The sequence below is a fragment of the Myotis daubentonii genome, chromosome 6 (genome assembly GCF_963259705.1).
Source record: "Myotis daubentonii chromosome 6, mMyoDau2.1, whole genome shotgun sequence".
Classification (NCBI taxonomy): Eukaryota; Metazoa; Chordata; class Mammalia; order Chiroptera; family Vespertilionidae; genus Myotis; species Myotis daubentonii.
The window spans coordinates 29,806,772-29,827,971 of record NC_081845.1 but is presented as its reverse complement, the minus strand read 5'-3'; the positions used below and the strand labels follow the sequence as shown (position 1 = coordinate 29,827,971).

The window sequence follows — 21,200 nt, the reverse complement described above, 5'->3', positions numbered from 1 at the left end:
GCTGCAGGACATTTAACAGAGTAAATAATGCCACCCCCGAGTTGGGGTTTAAAGAAACTCTGAGTGGGAAAGGGTTACTTTGCAAATGGAAAATCAATTTTAATGTAAACAAAAGCATCTTCAGTTTTGAGTAGCAATGCTACTACTGCAAGCAAAGGGCTCTATGAACAGATAGGATGGCTGTGCTTAATTAAGAATGGCAAGAAGTCTGTTACACAGATGAAAAACAAGAAAGGACCTTCCTTCCCTTCCCTAGCCATCTACAACAACTCCAAAAGTCTAAGGAGGGAGCAGGTCTTGGTGTTGTGGAGGGTGTGCTGTGATTATGAAAAGGAAGAAAAAGTCGATACATCTCCAGTGGACAAACTATTAAATGAGAGAGAATTTTACCTCCTCTGTTAGGATAATCGCCACTCGGTTTATGTTGAGCATGCACCTGGGGGTGAAATTTTAGGGGAGAAGCTGGCAGGCCTTATATAGAAATTGTAAAATAGAACCAAATGCAATTTCATGACTTTTAAGTAAGCGGCTAAATTCTGCTTCAGGCAAAATTATTGAAAATTTCCCATAGAGGATAAATGTAACGGAAGTATTGTTAAAATAACCCATTAGACCTGGACCGATATCCTCAGGTCAACAGGTTGGTGCCTAAGTAAGGGCCCTGAGAGTCAGCATATAACGTGATGAACCCTGTCTCTACTCCAACAGTCCCCTGGCAGTCACACCAAGTTCCCAAACGCTGGCATTTGTGAAGAGACTGGTGGCCACATGTAGAATTCTGGACTCTCTTCCCACAGCAGAAATGAAACCTACAGGCTTTTACAATGGAAGGCAGGATGCTGGGAGAATTTATGTCAATTAGTCATAAAGAGTCCCCAAGGCACCCAGATTTATATCCTTGTCCTTCAGTTAAGAGGTGACTGTGACCATGCAGGCGTCTGAGCTGGGACAGGAACAGTGAAAATGGATTGGAAATGATGAATGGACCCCAGAGACACTGAGGGGGAAGTAAGGAAACAGATGAACTACCTAGAAGTCACAGAGAACTCCAGGGCCTAAACTCTCTGGACACATGGCAGGATGTCGAGACGAGAAGATGACATGGAAGAAAGGCTAGGGCTTGTGCAGGTGGCGTGAGCTCCAGGAGCTGGCAGGACATGCCGCGAAAGGTGTTCAGCGGATAGTGAGAAATACAGGACTGGCAGGTGAGGACCAAAGGTAAACTCTTAGAGAAGGATTGCATTTAGGAGGCAGCAGGCTTCATGCAGTAAAGAACCCTGGACTTCTTTTGTTCTCAGAATCATCAAGGAAAGTATTTTGTTTATTTACTTGTTTTAAATTCAAGAGTGTGGGGGACACTGAAGCAGGTTTATGGGCTGAGGGGACAGAGCTGGAGGGAGGAGAGAGTGAAGATGCAAGAGGGGACAGACTAGCACATGAGGACTGAATTCCCCCAGGATAACACCAAGACCTGGGGTGGAGAAGGACAGCCTGGACATCTGGTGATTATGAAGAATGGCCAGGAAGTCAGGAGGTGAGCACAGCAGCTCGATGTGAAGAGAAACTCAGCAGGATGGCTCGTACTTTAAATGAGAATATATGCAGTATGGAAACAGAATGGGCAGGAGTGGATCAAATGTCAGTGGTGAGGCGTAGAGAACAGAGTTCCAATATAGACAGTTACTGAGAAGAACTACCAAGGAAAGGTAGGTTTCAGACAATATGAGGAAGAGGATCAAGGAGAAGTCCAAAAAAGATGAGGATGTAGAAAATCTGCTTATTGTGAAATACAATCATTGATTCATAATTTATTTCTAGAGCAACTCTTATAAACAAGATAATGCCCTGGGGCTACAATAGTGAGCAAAAAGGGATTGGATCTCTGCCCTGAGGAGGCTTACAATATATGAGGGAGGCTGACCATTACCATTCAAGCACCCGTCTATTCCAGTGTAGAAGTACTGCATGTCGGGAGCCCAGGGCATGTGGGCGACTGGAGGGGCTCACACTGTGACAGCTGATGACAGGCAAGGCATAAAATAGTACCCAAGTTCTAAGGTCAAGTTCAGGGGGAAATTGTTGCGGGTTAGAGACAGTCTACTTTCCTAATGTTGCCTAAAAGGTGAAAATATCCTATCCAAATTAAACAGGAAACCATTTAAAAATCAGTAAAAAGCAAAGGACTAACATTCCTTAGTTTACACATCTAATGTGTGTGTGTGTGTGTGTGTGTGTGTGTGTGTGTGTGTGTGAGAGAGAGAGAGAGAGAGAGAGAGAGAGAGAAAGGGAGAGAGAGAAACAATTCCATTCGTTGCTTTCTTAAAAACTAATTTTATAGTAATGATGCCTTTAGGGTTGATTTTGATTTTTTCTCCAATTTAGTCACTGAGGATATTCCACTTGCAAGATGGTCTATTTTTGTTTCGTTCTTTCCAATAACATGTGTGTGAAGCAAGCATTCCAGGGAACGAGTTGTACCAGCAGGACTTGGGTATAACACCGCACGGAAAGCCTCGGAATCCAATTAGGCCACCACCAAGCCAAACAGCCTGTTCCAAAATTCTTTTCTGATATAATTTTTATGAAGAGTTTCAACACTGGCCTGAAGGAATGTTGAGTACGGACTAGAATGAAGGAACAAAAAGCCCACAGCTGAACTTTGGAAGGAGCTAGCTGCAGTGCACCCGACTTTTCCAGAAGCCATAAAGATCATTGTTGTTGCTAGTGAGTTGCGGGGGGGTTGAGGGGGGTGCTTCTTTGGGGAGCAAGTATGAGAAGAAAAAGTACGTAACAGTCTTCCCTTCTAGATCAGGAATCCCGTGAGGACAGGGACCAGAGGGTTTGGTGCTCCGTGGGAGGTGCCCCCACCCTGTACCTAGGCCACAGAAGGTACTTAGCATATATTTACAAAATGAATAACTAAATCATGGGCAAATGTTTGGCAATAATGTACAAGGCCTGGCCTAACTAGGCTATGGTTTATTTTAGCTTGAGATTTTTCACACAGAGGAAATTGTTTCCTACACTGCCTTCCTGTAGAATTCCAAATATTTTGAAAGATAATATAACAAACACTAAAGTTTGAAACGGAGAAAATATCAAAGCCAGCAGGAAGGATGATTAACACTCTTAAGAATGGGACAGCCATTTTAGACAAATTTTCCAGGTGAACAAAGACTTAAACGCTGTTTATTATGTAATTTTAAAAAGACAATTAATCAAAGACAAATAACTGAAAACCGGCTGAAATAGTTTATCTGTGAAATAATCTTTTAAGAACTTTCTATTTTCACACAGCGATGAATGGTGAAAATTAATTTTTTCACGAGCTACCCCTCCACACACACCACGCTGACATTTCCTTCTTCCTTCTCTAAACATTTCAAACACATTAGGCATCTCAGATTTTTCTTCAGTTCTCGTAAGGGAAGCAAAAAAAAGATGATGAACACTTACGTTTGCTCTATATTAAAACTCCCAGAGAAGAAAATGTTTTGTTTTATTTAATTCTTTAGCTTATTTGGCACTCTGGGAGCACTGTGTATACTTAAAAAAAAAAAAAAGAATTAGTCATTTTAAGTAAACACAGACCTTTCTGTGAGTACTATAGAAGAAAAACATTATGTTTGGGGTTAGAAAGACTTGAATAATCTCTTCCTCCACATCCTAGCTGGCAACCTTGGGCAAGTTATACAACTTTTCCTCGTCCATAGAATGGGATAATACAGACAACCCCTTGGCTTGCTGCTTGGCTTAGCAGAGTTAACACATGGAAAGGGCCATGCTGCCTCAGCAATATTCAAAGAAGGTTAACTCCTCCCACTACTTCAGTTCCTCCTGCCCACCCAAGCAAGTAGAAAGGGTGCCATGAAAAGGTTTTGAGGGGGAATAAATGATAAAAGTGGATTCTTTATGATCTGGAGCAACTGGGGCAGTAAAGTTTTTGGGGAAGAGATTTTCCTGGTCTTCTAGAGGTCGCCAGGAAAACACTCCCCCCACCCCCACCCCCCACCAGACTCCTGCACAGAGACACCCGCATTCTCCTTTGGTCTCGAGACAATGGCTGGGAGGCACTGAGACCCACTAACATTCCAGGGAAATCACCATTATCCTGCCGCAGAAATGCCCATGTCCAAGGACAGAAACAAAGCAAGAAGGTGGACACCACCTACAAGAAAGGGCGAGAGTAGCTAGAACTGAACTTGACTCTATTTTCTACCAGCTGGGAAGTTGCATAATTTCTTATATACGTTACCTGTTAAAAAAGACAAAAACAAAAACACTAAAAGAAACCCCATAAACAAACCACCGTTTTATTCAAAAGACTGGTTGCTTACTTAGTTAATACAACATTCAGTGAATCATGTTGAAAATAGTTATGGAACTTTCTCCACTTAGTTGGGCTAATAAGTTTTGTTGCTTTTGGTTTTTTTTCGAAAGTCCTTTACTATAAGCTGTGATACTATAGCTGCCAAATACAGGAAGTTGCATTTACTCCTGTTTCCAAACACGCCTAATGTCCAAATCTAAAGAGAGAAGAAAAGTTGTTTCATGATTCTATTAACCTCAGAACCTCACATCCTTGGCAGTTCAGGTCACCTTTAAATGCAATAGAAATACCAAAGTCCTGAGGACATTTCTGTACTGAGAACTGTTAGCCACTGGACTGGCCAAGACATCATTCTAAAGGATGCCTCTGTTTATTTTGCACCCTTTCCGGTTCAAGACCTAACAGGAACCTTGGGCTCTTTCTCTCTTTGCCCCTAGAACTGAAGTACCCAGTAATAAAAACAAAGTTGGCCTGGCACTGCAAACTCACAAAGAATTAGTAGTTAAATCCTTATCGGTCATTTCCACTTATATAGTCAAGACTTCATGTTTAGGCTTTAGGATACTGAATGTTGAATCTGAAATATCAGGTTCTTGGATCCAGGCGAAGCATTCTCACTTTGAAGAACACTTATGTTCTGTGACTTTTAACCTTCCCTGGATTGAGTGTTCAGCAGATTCTAACCTGCAGAGTGCTTTAAAGAATTAAAGTGACAGTCACCATTAATCCTACCAGACCTGAGCCCTGAACCTAACTGTCCCCTATACCTGGGCTCCTGAGCATTAAAGAGAAAAAACCAATATGATATAGAAAAATGTTAGTTACATGCAAACAAGTGGTTAGAATAGATGAAACTTGGAGACATTGTAGAAAATAGGTCTACCTTTCATCTAGCGCCAATATTCCACCTTTGTGTGGAAATTACTGAAAAATCGGTACAGCGGTCTGGTAGGGTTAATGGCTAAGTGTTTCTGCACACCCCATCATTATTTTGGATTCAGAACAGGGCCCCCAAAATTTGGGTCTTGCATGCAGCTCTTGGGACATGTTTGTTTGTTTGTTTGTTTTAATCTCAGCCATCTCTAGTCTAACATCTAGGAAATTTCTGGCCCCAAAAAGTCTTAAAAACTTTAATCATTTCTAAGGTTACCGAAGACTTGTAAATCCTAAGGGAAGTTCTAGGAATGCTAGATCCTGATGCACCCCAGTCTGGGGTGCTTAAATGGCTTGAGGAACCTGTTCCACTTAAATTAAGGAATTTTGAACCTGAAGAAGGTGGAGGTGCTTTTGAAGCACGATCTTCATGTCTTGTGACAAGATGAGCAAGTCTACCCACACTGTCCATTCCGGTGAAGAGTTTCCTAAGAAACTTAAAGAGAGATCGGAAGCCTTCATCGAAAGCCTGCTAGGTGTTTCGCAATGTGTATGGGATCTAATACAAATGTATTTAGTCACACGTGAGTCTTCCTGGAATTACCAACCTGACTCCATGAGGCTGCTGCATTTCCTGGCAAGAACATTCTTGTTTTGGCTTTACTTTGACAGGTGTTTAAACACCATCTTTCTTTAGCATCCTTACTCATTTTCTTTCTTAATTTAGCAGCTCTTTGTGAAGCGACATGCCACTCTGCTGGAGAGCAAACACATCTAAGACGATGAAAGCATACAGAGTAAGAAAAATCAAACACAGAAAGAAAAATATAGATGGAGTGACATCTGGGAACAAAACATTTCTCTAAACAGAGTGCCTCTCATTCAGGGACCTCAAAGAAGCCCTAACCCCAGCCAGGTGGCACACAGTTGCTGAACACACTGGGATTAGGCTCTTGATAGGCATTTTTTGGTCTTTCTCAGCATTAAGCAATTCATTCGGTGCTCCAACCACAAGATGATTATTTTTTGCACAGCTATGGCAGAAATATCATGTTCACATAGAACATTTTCTAATTTTACCCCTTATACTCTTTATAGCCTATGCTTCACTTCCTAAGTGGCACTGTCTAGTGACATTGGTTGATTCCCATCCAATCGCCTTCGTTGCCTTCTCTTACTCAAGTCATAACTTCTAAACATGTGGCACTGTTGGGGTGAGCAAGGAAGAGGTTGTAATCTATTTAAGAAATGGAATTGAACATCTGGCCAGTGTGGTTCAGTGGTTGAGCATCGACCCATGAACCAGGAGGCCATGGTTTGATTCCCGGTCAGGGCACATGCCCTAGTTGCAGGCTCGACCCCCCAGTAGTGGGTATGCAGGAGGCAGCCCATCGACGATTCTCTCTCATCACTGATGCTTCAATCTCTTTCTGCCTCTCACTTTCCTCTCCAAAATCAATAAAAAACATACTAAAAAAAGAAAAAAGAAATGGAATTAAGGAAACCGGAAAAAAGACAGTGGACCCAATGTGCTTATGGGCCATTGTGAATGGGTCCTGATTTGTTCACTTGTTTTAAGGACATGGTCATGGGCCGAATTGTGTCCCTCAAAATTCATATTGTGATGTCTCAACCCCCAAGTGCCTCAGAATGTGACTGTATTTGAATATAAGACCTTTAAAGCAGGGATGAGGGTAAGACGAGATCATATGGGTGGGCACTAAGCCAATGTGACTGGCGTTCTTATCAGAAGAGAAAGTGCAGACATGGACATGTGCACGTACAGAAGAAAGGCCATGTGAGGACACAGGGAGAAGGCCTGGGACAGAGGGCTCGGAGGACCAGTCCTGATCCTGGACCTCTGAGTCCTACGTTCCTGGACTCTAGACCGTGAGAACAGAAGTGTCTGCTGTTTGTGGTACCCAGTCCATGGTACTCTGCTATGGTAAACTAGTACTAGCCAACTAATATAGACATTTACTGCTGTCCATAAAGCTATTATTCACCCACTGAAGGGAGAGTGGAAAGGTCACAGGCTTTCAACCTCAACACTACCCCATGAACCTAAAAGAGGGGAAAAGAAAGGTTTTTTAAAAGCTTCTGTTATGATTACTTTATAATGGCTTACAAAAAAAATCATCATTTGAAAAATGAACCTATGTGTTTTCTGACATTCTGTGGCTGGATAAGTAAAGGGGATTGGTTTTTACAGAATGCAGCTCTCAATTCTCTTTTAAAATCTCAAGTTTGATTTTATTCTTTTTATGTTTTTCTTGAATAAATTGGCAGCCAAGGACTTTCCAAGCGACAGAGCGCCAACTGCGCACATATGTGTACAATTCCGCTTTAGGAGACTTTGGGAAAATGGAACATCGCTCGGTTAGGCCCACAGAAACATTCGACATGAGCTTAGTTAACTCATTTTGGCTTATTCCACGTTTCCATCCTCAGGCAGCTCCTCTAAAGACAGCTGGGCGGTCCAACAAGTAAACTTCACAGATAGAGAAGAAATTTTAAAAAGAGCAAAATCCCTTCAAAGAGAGGAAACTGACAATAGCAACTCTGGCTCAACCTCTCAGGTGGGGGGCTACCCAGGTTGTCAGAAACATTCCTCATCTGGAAGGAAGGTCCCAGGCGAGGCTCAGCAGGCCCCTCCGAACACCCTGGGCAAACAGTAGCCTTCCCGGGGAGGGGGGAGGCTGAGCAACCCTCAGAAAACCCTTTGAAGAGACCCCAATAAGACTGAGTGGAAGGTACCTCACCCTGGGCTGCGTATGCAGAAAGGCACAACATTCAAAGGAAAGAGCCTGAAGTCTAACGGAGGCGAAAATAAAAAGCCAAATACTGTCCAAAAAGGAACATATGAAAAGAATTTTTAAATAAATGATTGCTTCCTTTTGGAGTGTTCAGAATTTGCTACCCACATTTCTAAAAGAGAAAAAGGGCTCAACCTCCTTTTTAAAGATTTATTTTAAAAATATCTTTCTTGCAGTCCCTGCCACTCATTATTAAACACCTGTTTTCATGGAACACCCTGTTCTTTCACTTAGGTTCCTCCTTAATTATCCTGCTGCTGCCTCAGATGAAGTTCAGAGGGGGGTCTCCCTGAAAAGGCAACAGAGTCGAAATTCCGAGCCCTTTCCTTAAACAGTAATTGCCATTCTCTGATAGCCCCTTGCTCTGCAGATGTGATTATGCTCGGCTCAGACCTGGCTATTGTGGGAAATAAATTATTGTGCAGCTTATAAGACTAACAAAATGTACGTAGGAGCAGAAACATTTCTGGCAACGAGACTACTCCAAAATTGTACTTGACAATGGAAACACCTGCTCGGGAACGGCATATGAATGACCAAATGCATCAAGGCACTCAGTACAGAATAGCTGTGTTTTGAATTGGACATTTTGTTCATTTCTACCTCCAGTCAACAGAAGATACACATTGTTAGTGAAGAGAACTTTCCACCAGAAGCCACCTTTTAAAAACTGCTAATCTCCAGCAGATGCTTCTAACCTTGAGAATCTTCTGGAATGCTTGTTGAAAACCCAGATTCTGAGACCCCTGTCCAAATGACTGATTTTGCTGGTCTAGAAGATGGAGCCCAGAGATGAGCATTTTTTACCAAGCATCCAGGTGATTCTCACAATTGACAAGTCTGTGAAACACCAATGTTCAGTATGTGATTCCCTAGGATTCCTTCAGGGCCAGTATCTTATAAGGATGATGTGCCCTTAAAATAACATGCAAAAAATAAAGGACAAGTGTAATTACCAGTATTCCACACCAGTGATTTTCAACCCTTTTCCTCTAATGGCACACATAAACTAATTACTAAAATTCCATGGCACACCAAAAATATATGATAACATCTGACCAAAAAATAGGTATTTTTTTTTTAATAAGAGAACGTTTATTTAGATAGTTACAGAGGTAGTAACAGTGAGCTGTAGAAGAAATGGGCTCAGGAAACAAGTTACAGAGGCAAAAGAAGGGCCGTAGAGCTTAGGAGCAGGAAAGGCAAAGATATGCCTAGGAAGAAGGGGGCATGGGAAAGCCTCAGGGCTGCTCCAGAGAAGGGCGATGCCAATAGGTATAATTCTGATTCATTCACACCGGATGGCTATTGTGTTGGCAGTTGTCATCTTTTTATTTGACAGTCTAAGGCAAAAGCGGTCAGTGCTCTGACTGAATAGTCAGGTATTGCATGTTTTAAAAACTCCTGCAGCACACCAGTTGAAAATCGCTGTTCTACACAGATTTTCAATGCAAATTTTTAAAAAATATATTAGCATACTATTATCACCATAAACATATTTAATCTATTCAGCTATAAAACTTTTAAACTTTCGTAAAACAATTTTTAGATCATAGCAACAAAAGCAGGTCACAGTTGAGTTGTAGAACAATCATCCAAGAAGTCTTTTAAAATTAATTAAAAGGTATTTGCTAAAGTGAAAAAAAAAAGTCTTTTACATAAAGGGAAAATGTTAATCATAATTAATTAAAAGTGATGGTGGGTGTTTGTGCTACCTTATGGCCCAGCCAAGTTATGAACCAAGCAGGGAGCCAGAATAAAGACATTTTCTAATACAAAGTCTCAAAAAACCCCAAAGTAAAACAAAAAATATGCCCCATGAGCTTTTCTGAAGAAGCTACCTGTGTGTCAAAATAAGGAAATAGACCAATAAAAAATAACATGAGAAGAGATCCTAGGGCAGTGATGGCAAACCTATGACACACGTTTCAGAGGTGACACACAAACTCATTGTTTTGGTTGATTTTTCTTTGTTAAATGGCATTCAAATATATAAAATAAATATCAAAAATATAAGTGTTTGTTTTACTATGGTTGGAAATATCAAAAAATTTCTATATGTGACACGGCACCAGAGTTAAGTTAGGGTTTTTCAAAATGCTGACATGCCGAGCTCACAAGGTTCGCCATCACTGTCCTAGGGCAACACTGGGCAGTAGGTTTAGAGGAAATCCAGTTCAAATTAGAATAGGGAAAAAAGTATGGATAAACTTCTTAAAGATGAATTAGAATGACAAAACTGTCTGAACATATCAAGATCTATGTAACTGGGGAAAGGTTTGAGAAATAAATATATATATACACACATACATACATACATACATACATACATACAGTGGGGCCTTGACTTACGCATTTAATTCGTTCCGTGATGGAGCTCAAATTACTCGTATGTCAAATCAAAAGTGAACGAGTGAGACACGTGATGCTGGGCTGATGTTGTGGCGTTCACTGTGACGTTTGCTGCGGCAACTAGTGGTGGGGTATCTGAAGCTGGCTCGTAACCCGAATTTTAGCTCGCAACTCAAAGCAAAAAATCGGCCGAGAGAGACGGCTCGTATCTCGAAAAACTCGTTAGTTGGAACACTCGTAAGTCAAGGCCCCACTGTAATCCTAATATGCAAATAGACCAAACAGTGGAACAACCCAACAACTGGTTGCTATGATGAGCACTGACCATCAGGGGGTGCACGGGGAACATGGTGGGCATTGGCAGCTGGTGGCAGAGCGTGGAACATGGTGGATGATGGCCGAGGCGGGATGGTGGAGCAGGTGAGTAGGGGCACCAGACCAAGGCGGAGCTACGTCACTGTCATCGGGGCGAGCCTCTGGTGGCTACTGAAAATTCTGTGCTTGGTCCTGCCTGGTGCTCGCACCCACTGCCAGCGCTGGCTCCGCTCACACCCGCTAATGGAGAAGCTGCTGAGGGGCAATCTGGGCAGCAGCCTCCACTCGCACCCGCTGATGGCACTGACCCCACTCGCACCTGCTGCTGGCGCCAGCCCCATCGTTCTGTGCCAACAGCGGGTGCGAGCGGGGCCAGTGCTGTCAGCACAAAGGAGCGGCGGCAGCAGCAGGAGTGGGGCTGCTGGCAGACAGGGGACCGGGGGCTGTGGCAGCAGGGGCCAAGACCTGCCCCTGTGCCCACTGTAGCCTCTAGGCCCACAGTTCCTTTCAAGGTGCATGAGTTCGTGCACTGGGCCCCTTGTAGTATATAGGAGCCTTAGCAAGCAAACAAAATCACAAGTAGGGAAAGCAAAAGCTATGCAGGAAAGAAAAAGTAATCATGGTCTGCAAAGGCTTAGCTGTTGTTAGCTTTTATGTAATTACATGGAATACCCATCTAAGCAAAACACTATAAGCATGTGGGGAAGATGAGAATATGGGAGGGTAAGAAATGTGTGACTGGGGCCAGAGGAAATATGAAAAGGGGAGACATAGCTTTGATTTCCATATTCTGAAGTCAGTAAGAATGTGTCAGCCAAACAATCAATAATTAGCAAGGTAAGCATGCTCGTCAGAGACTGGAGGTGCACTCTAAAGAATCAGTTTAAGCAACTCTATGATTCCTGGGCGCCACTTAACTTTCTACTCAGTTCCTACCAGTCCTGCCTGGCCAAACCGAACTATTCATTTATTCAACAGTTTTCTTGTCAGGCAAATATCTCGGAATAAGACATATGGGGGGAAAGACAGCTAACCTCCTTTAGTTCCTGGAGCTTAAGCTCTGGAGAAGGGAGACAATGAGCAAATAAACACATAAACAAGATAATCTGAGTGGTAGTGAATGAAGGAAGAGATAACTGTGGCTGGGGTGGGCAGAATATTCTGGAGGCGGGTGGGCAGCCAAGGTCTCTCTGAAGGGGGTATTGCTGGAGCTGGCTTTGTAAAGAGGCAGAGAAAGTGTGTCCTCAATGTCCTGCCAAGGTTGTAGGCAAGAAGGAGCCACGCTTGCCTGATGATTGAAAAAGATTGGGTTGAGGCAGGGGAGGTGGGTAAAGCGGTGGGAGACAAAGTCGGAAATGTAGGCAGGGATCAGGGATCACAGAGGATCATGTATGGCCTTGAGGGCCATAGTTTAAAATCTGGATTTTATTCTAACCACAATGGGAAGACACAGGAAGGTTTTGAGTAAGGAACAGTCATGGGGGGGGGGGGGAATCACTTTAGCTGTTATATGGAAAATGAATTGCAGAAGGTTGAGAACAGTAGCAAGAGACCAGCTCGAGTCCACCACCTGACCAAGGCTTAGATGGTGGCAGTAGAAATAGAGAGAATGATACTTTTTGGAGAAAAATAGACAGGACACGCTGGTGGATCAATATGAAGGGGACGGGGAAAACCCCAGATGACTCCTAGATTTCGGGCCAGAACGAGTGAATGGTTGGAGGGTACCATTTGGTGAAAAGTAGGCGGTCAAGCAAAGGACAGCTTTGGAGGAGAAATTCAGTCTTCTACTTAGACCTTAACCTATGAGCCACCCATTAAAGACTACGCAGACCTGCCAAACTGGCCGTTGCATATTTGAACCTGGAGATGAAGGAGATGGCAGAGATGCAGAAATGGCCTCACCCTCCCCGTTTCTCCAGCCGTCTCCCAGATCAGTCACTCACTTCATCTTGTTGCTGTCTACTTCTTGGTTTTGCTTTCAGTCTCCCCAACAAAATCAATACCGCATGCAAAGCTCTAATCATTTCTCTCATTTGATAAAAAACCTCCAGTGGTTCCTACCACCTGTGGATTCGCCTTACCTTCCACCCTTCCCCATCTCAGAGCCTGAATTCTTGTCCTTCTCAGACACTTTTTGGCCTCCCTAGTTTGTCCCCCCAGTTCTCTAGGGATCCCTTCCCCCCCACCCTCATTTCAGCACATCTCTAATCAGTGCCTTCTAGGCTCAGACCCTTGTGGGCAGGTCTGTGTATGGTTTACCTGTGGATCTTTCCCCACGGCCTGCACAGGGACCTCACACGTAATTACTTTAGTTCAGGCAGCGTTTGTTGGAAGAAAGTGCCCCTCTTTTTTTCTTAATATCCCCTAAAAAAATGAGGGGATTTGAGGCATATCCCCACCAAGCACATACCAGCACAGCTTTCCAGAATATTCTTAAACAAAATACCACTTCCATCCATCATCAGCCAAAACTCCCTTCGTGTTAAGGGTTGGAGTGTTATACTTGCCAGAAGGTTTCTATGAATAAAAATATCCAGGCCCAGGAAATGAAAATAAATGGAGGGGTAGTTTGAAAGTATAAAGGATAATGGTTACATCAAACTTTTCAAAGGAATGTTATCTGTCCATTCCCTTCTGGGAAACAAAACCTTTTGTTTTTGTTTTCTGTCCCTCTGCTTCAAAAGGGATCCCGGGGGGAACTGGACCAAGAAGTGTTTATTTTCTGAAGACTATTTCTACCTCTACATCACTTCTACATAAGTTGAGTCCCCACTAAACATGAGCTTTTACTCCCAAGAGTAGAGACTCACAGCCTGTTACACTCAAGTCCCTAAAGATAAGAGAACATTTGGGAACTTTTCCTCTATCCAAATGAAAGAGGCTTAATTAGAGGCTCAAGGATCCAGGATTCTAATCTCCTTCCCGACTGCACTGAGTAGGCGACAGTTGCAGGCCAACTCATGGCTTTAACTCCAGTGGGTCCAGGTAGACACTGGATACAGAGCCTTGGCTTTGACCATGTCCAAAGCTGGGGAAAGCCATCACCGTCACACTACCTCCACCTACATGAATTTCCTCTCTCTGTCCTTTATGCACGTATTATTTTAAACTCAATGCTTCACATTTTTATGCTATTCATGATGAAAATCACTTTTCAAAAAAATTTAATTTTAAAGGGCTTATTCTATTATATGATTATATCCCAATTAATTTTAAATCCCTTGTTGTTTGACCATCAGTTATTTCCAATTTGATAAACATTGCTCCAGCAAGCAATTATTTCCTCCACAATATGCTTTTGGAAGTGAAATCTGTTGGGTCAGAGTGCATGCACATTTTAAGGTTTTATGTATTGTGGGTTTTTTTTAATATATTTCATTGATTTTTTTTTTTAATAGAGAGGAAGGGAGAGGGATAGAGAGTTAGAAACATCGATAAGAAAGAAACATCAATCAGCTGCCTCCTACACATCCCCTACTGGGGATGTGCCTACAATCAAGGTACATGCCCTTGACTGGAATCGAACCTGGAGTCCACAGGCCGACACTCTCCACTGAGCCAAACCAGTTAGGGCTGTGTGTGTGTGTGTGTGTGTGTGTGTGTGTGTGTGTGTTTAATATATTTTTATTGATTTCAGAGAGAGGAAGAGAGAGGGAGAGAGAGACAGAAACATCAATGATGAGAGAGAATCATTGACCAGCTGCCTCCTGCATGCCCCACGCTGGGGATTGAGCCCGCAAACTGGGCATGTGCCTTGACTGGAAATTGAACCGTGACCTCCTGGTTCATAGGTCTATGCTCAGCCACTGAGCCACGCCATCCGGGCAAGGTTTTAACATGTATTACCAAGCTGCTCTCCTGAATGGCTGTACCAGTTTAAACTACAACAAGACAACCATCTCCTGGCAATCATTCCTTTTCATCTTTGCTAAATTCATAGGTGATCAATGGCATCCTTCACTCCTCCCCCTCCCCATTGAATTGCTTAAACTTTATTTCATATACCAATTGGCCCTTTATGTTTCTTCTTTGGTGAAGTACTGTGGGCAAGTTACTTAACTCTTGTGCTTTAGTTTCCCTCATCTATAAATGGGGATATTAATTATCCTCTGAAATGCAGTGTTGGTGAGAGAGTGCAGAGAAAGGAATTCTCATACACGGATACAGCCTCTGTGAGAGTAATATACATCTATCAAAATAAAATATACAAATCTTTGCCCCAGCAATTCCACGGCTAGGATTTTACTGGTACATGTCGTTCAAGATATTTAGATAAGGGTGTTCATTCAGCATTGTTCATAATAGCACACACACACAAAAAAGAACCCCAAAACAATATAAAAATACAAACAAAATATAAAAACGTGAGTTGTTTTAAAGGAAATTACGATATATCCATTTATAATATCATTTGTTTACAAGATTAAAGAGATACATATAGAAATATGTTGAGGTTATATCACTTGAACAACTCAAAGTCTCGAGTGGAAAGTATAACATGTCTTGCTTGTGTTTTGACAAAGATACTAGTAAATACATAAATGAAAACAAACTGGAATGAAAAAGTTGTACATGCTGGGTTATAATTGGAAAAGAACTGTAAGTCTAGAAGGGAGTAAAACCCGAGCCATCCTGTAAAGTTTGACTTTTGACCATGTGCATGTTATTTTCATTAAGGAAAATAAACTCTGTCCATTTTTGCCTTTATGATTTATTCTTATACAGGGTTTACAAGGAAATATCCTGAACATGATAAATATAAGGTCCCAACCAAAATATGGAAACCAAAAAACACAGATAAAGGTTCTATCATGGTCTAGGTGTAATCCTGCATATTTTATTCACGTGTGTTCTCTTGTCTCCTAAAAATGAGAAGAGTGATTTTGTTGGTGCTTTCAACTCAAGGACTGAGGCTAAGCAGTCAAGAGCTGGCCTTCAGCACAGTGGGAGTGGGGTGGGGCTGAAGAAGACTGGAATAAATGGTTACTAGATTCAGACACCACCCTTCAGACAATAGAGCCAGAGTAACATGCAATTCTTGAAGTAAAAATGAATAAAAATAATACATAGCTCTCATTCATACTAGTATAGTCATTAGCTCTAAGTAGTCAAGTTGTTCATTGAGAATATTTGTTCAGTCATTCATACACTCAATCAATGTTTATTGTGTCCTGTTCTTGGCAATGGGAATGCTGGAAGTCTCATCTCTTTTAGAGCACGACACCAGAGGATACAGAGAGCACACTATTTGGGAGCATTCTATTTAGCCTGTACTTAGAAATAACAGGTCCAGTCCTTAATAAAATACTAGCAAATGAAATCCAGCAAAATATTAGAGGTATTATATACCACCCCCAGGTAGGCTTATCCCAAGAATGCAGGGTTAGTTTAACATCCGAAAATCAAGTAATGTAATATGCTATATTAATAGAACATAGAACAAAAACCATTTGATCATCTCAATAGAAGCAAAAAAAAAAAAAAAAAAAAAAAAAGAGCCTTTGACAAAACCCAACACTCTTTCACTATAAAGACACTCACAAACTAGGAATAGAAGGGAACTTTTTGATAAAGGGCATCTATGAAAAGAACCACAGCTAATATGATATTTTATAGTAAAAGATTGACAGCTTACCCCCTTAGATCAGGAGCAAAACAAGTCATTTTAATTAGGTAATTTGCCTTCCTATTATTGAGTTGTAAGAGTTATTTGTACAATGGATACAAGTCCCTTATCAGATACATGATTTGCAAATATTTTCTCATTCTCTGGGTTGTGCTTTTACTTCTTTGATAATATGGTTTGCAACTCAGAGTTTTAAATTTTTTATTGTGTCCAATTTATCTATATTTTTCCTTTTATTTGTATTTTTGGTGTCACATCTAAAAAACCATTGCTTAACCAACATTAAGATTTATAGCTATGCTTTCTTTTAAGAGTTTTATAGTTCTCTTATATGTTGGTCTAAGATATATTTTAAGTTTTTTTATGTATGGTGTGATGTAGCTTTCCAATTTCATTCTTTTACATGTGGTTATCCAATTGTCCAGCATCATTTGTTGAAAAGACAATTCTTTTTTTATTGAATTATGTTGGCACCCTTGTCAAGTATCAATTGACTGTATATGTAAGGGTTTATTTCTGAACTCTCAATTCTATCCCATTGACCAAATGTCTATTAAGAGGCCACACTGTCTAGATTACTGTAGTTTTATAGTAAGTTTTGAGACAGAAAAGTGTAAGTTTTCTAACACTCTTCTTCTTTTCCAAGATTCTTTTGGCTATTCTGGCTTTCTTGCATTTCCATATGAATTTTACAATCAGATTTTTAATTTCTGGAAAGAAAAAAAAAGCCAACCTGGGACTTTGATAAGGATTTGTTGAACTTGTAGATCAATTTGAATAATATTGCTCTCTCAACAATATGAAGTCTTTCAACCCATAAATATGGATGTCTTCCCATTTATTTAGGTTTTCTTTGATTTCTTTCCACAATATAGTTTTCAGTGTATAAGTCTTACTCTTCCTTTGTTAACTTTATCCCTAAGGATTTTATTGGTTTTGATGCTATTATAAATGAAACTGTGTGCTTATTTCATTTTCATAATGTCCCTTGCTAGTTTATAGATATGCAAAAATTGTAGCAAGGGCTGAACTAGTATTTTGGTGGTGGTGTTTTGTTTTTTTTTGTCTTAATATATTTTTTAGTGGATTCCTATATACAAGATCATACTATATACAAGATCTACACACAAGGTCATGTGCAAGGAGAGATCATTTTATTTCCACCTTTCCAATCTGAATGCCTTTTATTTCTTTTATTTTTGTCTAATTGCTCTCACATATTATATACAGCATAATGTTAAATAGAAGTGGCAAAAGTGAACATTCTTTAAAAAAACAGAAATTAACTGCATGTTTTCAGAAATAATTATTAATGGTTTTCCTAGATCCCGGAGAAACAGATGCGGCCTTAGGCTGAAAGGCTCAAAAAAGCCTGAAATCAAGAGAGTGAACAGCAAGCCACCTTATAGCCTACAATGATGATTCTTACACAAGCCCAAATCCAGTAACAAGTGCAAACCATTGGACTCTGTGATACTGACTCCTTAGACTCAAACAGATTGCCCCCGCTAAGTGTTTAAGATGAGAATCATCTTCACCACTATGACCCCTAGCAGCGACTCTAGGCTTAACCAACTAGTAGCTAGCTGAGCACAAGCAGAAGAATCTTCACACCTTTTGTAAAGCCACTGTGAAACAGCTAATAAGGAGCGAACAAAATACTTGGAAGAGTAGAAGGTATGACACTCTCAGACGCAGAGTAGAATACCAACATGAATATAAAACTTAGATATGACAACCAAATGTTCTTTTGTTGTTGTTGGTTTTATCTTTTCACTCAGAATCTGATGGTAAAACTTCGGGGAAATGGAGTAATAGTAATAGACCTAGAGAACCCAAGTAGATACCATGTGAAAATTACTCCACTCCTCAATACTGAAACTTGTAGCTACTGCCATCCCTTAATCAACCAAATAGAACTGGAAAAACCCTTTCTGGAGGGTTGTCTGGATTGGTCACTTCACTACAAACTTTTAAAATATATTTTTATTGATATCAGAGAGGAAGAGAGAGAGAGAGAGAGAGAGAGAGAGAGAGAGAGAGAGAGAGAGAGAGAGAGAGAGAGAAATATTAATGATGAGAGAGATCATTGATCGGCTGCCTCCTGCACACCCCCACTGAGGACGGAGCCCGCAGCCCGGGCATGTGCCCTTGATGAGGATGGGACCAGGGATCCTTCAGTCCACAGGCCGATGCTCTATCTACTGAGCCAAACCGGCTAGGAGCATACAAATTTTTAGACAACTAAACCGAGGCCCTGCAATTTAAGTATTTTATGGTCAAGGATGACTTTTTGTCTAAATTACTTTTATCTAAATAAATTGTATACTCTCTTGGCATGACTAGTCGTTTAATTAGGAATTATAGTAATCTGGTTTTTTGTTTTTTTCTATACTAGGTAAGAGCTAGGACAGCCACATTTTAGGATCCTGCTCTGCTTCTTACACATCATTTATGGAATATTCCCTGATTTTTGTTAACACAAAATTCACTCTTCTAATCAGAACCCCCACTAATATGAAGTCTCTCATGTTCTGGAGCGCTGCCCAGCCTTGTCATTAGCAATGAGGGAAGGTGTGATGTTCGGGGATTCCGGTTTCTCTCCTTTGCAGAGGGTTCATTCTCTCAGGGCACTACCAAAAGCCTCAGCAGAGCTTATGATAGTTCAGGGAGTGAAGCTCTGCAGAATAATAAACAAACCCATGTGGGGAGAGGTTGGGATGGTAGAACTCTGTCTAGTTAGAGACATCCTGGAGCTGATTTACAAAAACAAAAACCTTCATCTGTGCCCTGTCATTTCCTTTCAGTAACATCCTGTTGACATTTACACAATTTCAAAAGCGTATCTAATAGATGAAGGAATAATGTAAATGGCTCCTTTGAAGTATTTTTTCATTGTCAATGGAGAATTACCAAAATAGTACCTTTTACACTTATTCTCTAATCACAAGTAACACCACCAAAAAGTTACTTATCCATACACTCCTGGAGAAATGGCAGAGGAACCTTCCTTCCCCTTTTTTTGTTTTGTTTAAGAAAATGAAAAAAAGAGAAAGAAACTTAAAACAGGGCATTATAAATCAGAAACGTTACACAGGTTTCCATAAAATGAACTTTAGCCCTCAATAACTGAGTTCATGAGATGCGTTCCCAAATGTTATAGCTGATGTGTCTAACATCAACAACCCAAGAACCATTTGACACAATTAGGCGACTTTTTGCAGTTAGCTACTAAGTATTCAGCGTTCTGCCAGGATAAGAGAAAGGAGGGAATCAGCACTTCTTGTACTCCGAAAAACAAACCATAAATCAGTTGAAAGGCTTGAAAGAATTCCGTTCTGGTCTGTTCAGAAGCCAAGCGTAAATACAGAAAAACCGGTTGGCACGTTTATCTACGTTTCCCGTTTTAAAAACACAGCACTACTACGCCGCTGGTGTTTCTCGGAAATTTCAGGCTCCGAAGCAATTCAGAGAATGACCAAAGAGAGGCATCCCCTGCAGAAAATGGAGCCTGCGCCTTTAAGGTCCAGTCGGCCGGGTCCCAAAAGGCATTCCACTTTTCCACGACAAAGAGTTCGGGGGAGCGCTCCCTCTCGGGTTTCTCCCGGGGACTTGGCGGGATCGGGCCGGGCAGGACGAGCGGAGGGGCCCCCGACCGCCCCGCCGCCCCCAGCCCGCCCCGCGCCGCCGGCGCCGCGGGAGCGCATCGCGCGCGCCCCGGACTCACCGCTGCCGGGCTGCGGGGACAGCGTGGAGACCGAGGTCTGGCCCATGTCTAGGGTCGCAGGGCCAGGTCCGGCGATCACGGGGCTCTGTGGGTCCTTCGCTCATGGGTCCGCGCGCAGACAGAGTCCCCAGCGCTCATGGCCCGGCCGGTGCGCAGCCGCCCGCCGCGTCCCTCACCTTCTCCCCCACGCGGGTCTCGCAGCCCGGCCGGCCGCAGCCGGCGCGGCGGATCCTGCCCAGCGGATGCCTGTCATTCCTCTATGCAGATTAGCCGGGGTCAGGGGTGACGGAGGAGGAGTGAGGGGGAGAGGGGGAGAGGGGAAAGGGAGGAGGGGAGGGGGAAGTGGGGGGCGAAGGAGTGGGGAGGGGAGAGGCCCGGGCTGTCCAGCCGCGCCCACCGGGTCTGTGATACCAGCACCCCCCCTCCCCCCACGGTAGTAGAGAGTTCAGGCGACTCCCTTTTAACTGAAAGGTTCAATGTCAAAGGATCCTTAAGGACTGGAAGGGAAGGAATTACAGTATTTAGTCACGGTACTTAATTTAAGAAAATGTGTTTCTTTTAAGTTAGTTCCTTCCTCACATTGTGTTCGCAATACTGCAGCACCGTTAGATGTCTGTGTTGCGTGCATTTTTTTCTTGTTTTAATAATTATCTTTCTTTTAACAAATAGAATTAAAACACACACACACACACACACACACACACACATCAGTGGCCCCAGGCGGGTTGGACAATAAATCTGAATGATAGATCCATGTGTGAGATCACTTAAATACACACTTTGCTTGCTCTCTACCACCTAAAGCCGAGGACGCTCGCCTCTCCTGTGAGGACTCCCAGACCATGTGGTAAGGTGTTTAAAATAAACAAAAGGTGAAAACAACAGTAACTTACTTTAGAAGCTCACGCTGCCTAAAAGTTGAATTAAAGTCTACTATAATATTCTATTAAATCTCAGTCTTCTTGCCAAAACCGGTTTGGCTCAGTGGATAGAGCCTCGGCCTTCGGACTGAAAGGTCCCAGGTTCGATTCTGGCCAAGGGCATGTACCTGGGTTGCGGGCACATACCCCGTAGGAGATGTGCAGGAGGCGGCTGATTGATGTTTCTCTCTCATGGATGTTTCTAACTATCTCTCTCCCTTCCTCTCCTTAAAAAATC

The 21,200-nt window shown here is 42.1% G+C and overlaps 1 protein-coding gene across 8 annotated transcripts in view; it reads right to left on the bottom strand.

The window, feature by feature from the left end:
• The window catches only part of PHACTR2 (phosphatase and actin regulator 2), a 237,409-nt gene that overhangs the window by 94,117 nt on the left and 122,092 nt on the right, over positions 1–21,200 (bottom strand). The window contains exon 1 of one of the 8 annotated variants that reach the window (XM_059700562.1): positions 20,043–20,292. The exons of the other annotated variants lie outside the window; for them this stretch is intronic. Within the exon in view, the coding sequence (XP_059556545.1) occupies positions 20,043–20,088 (46 nt within the window). The 5' untranslated portion in view covers positions 20,089–20,292. Of the gene's footprint in view, positions 1–20,042; positions 20,293–21,200 lie in introns of those variants that run through there. 8 annotated transcript variants of the gene reach the window in all.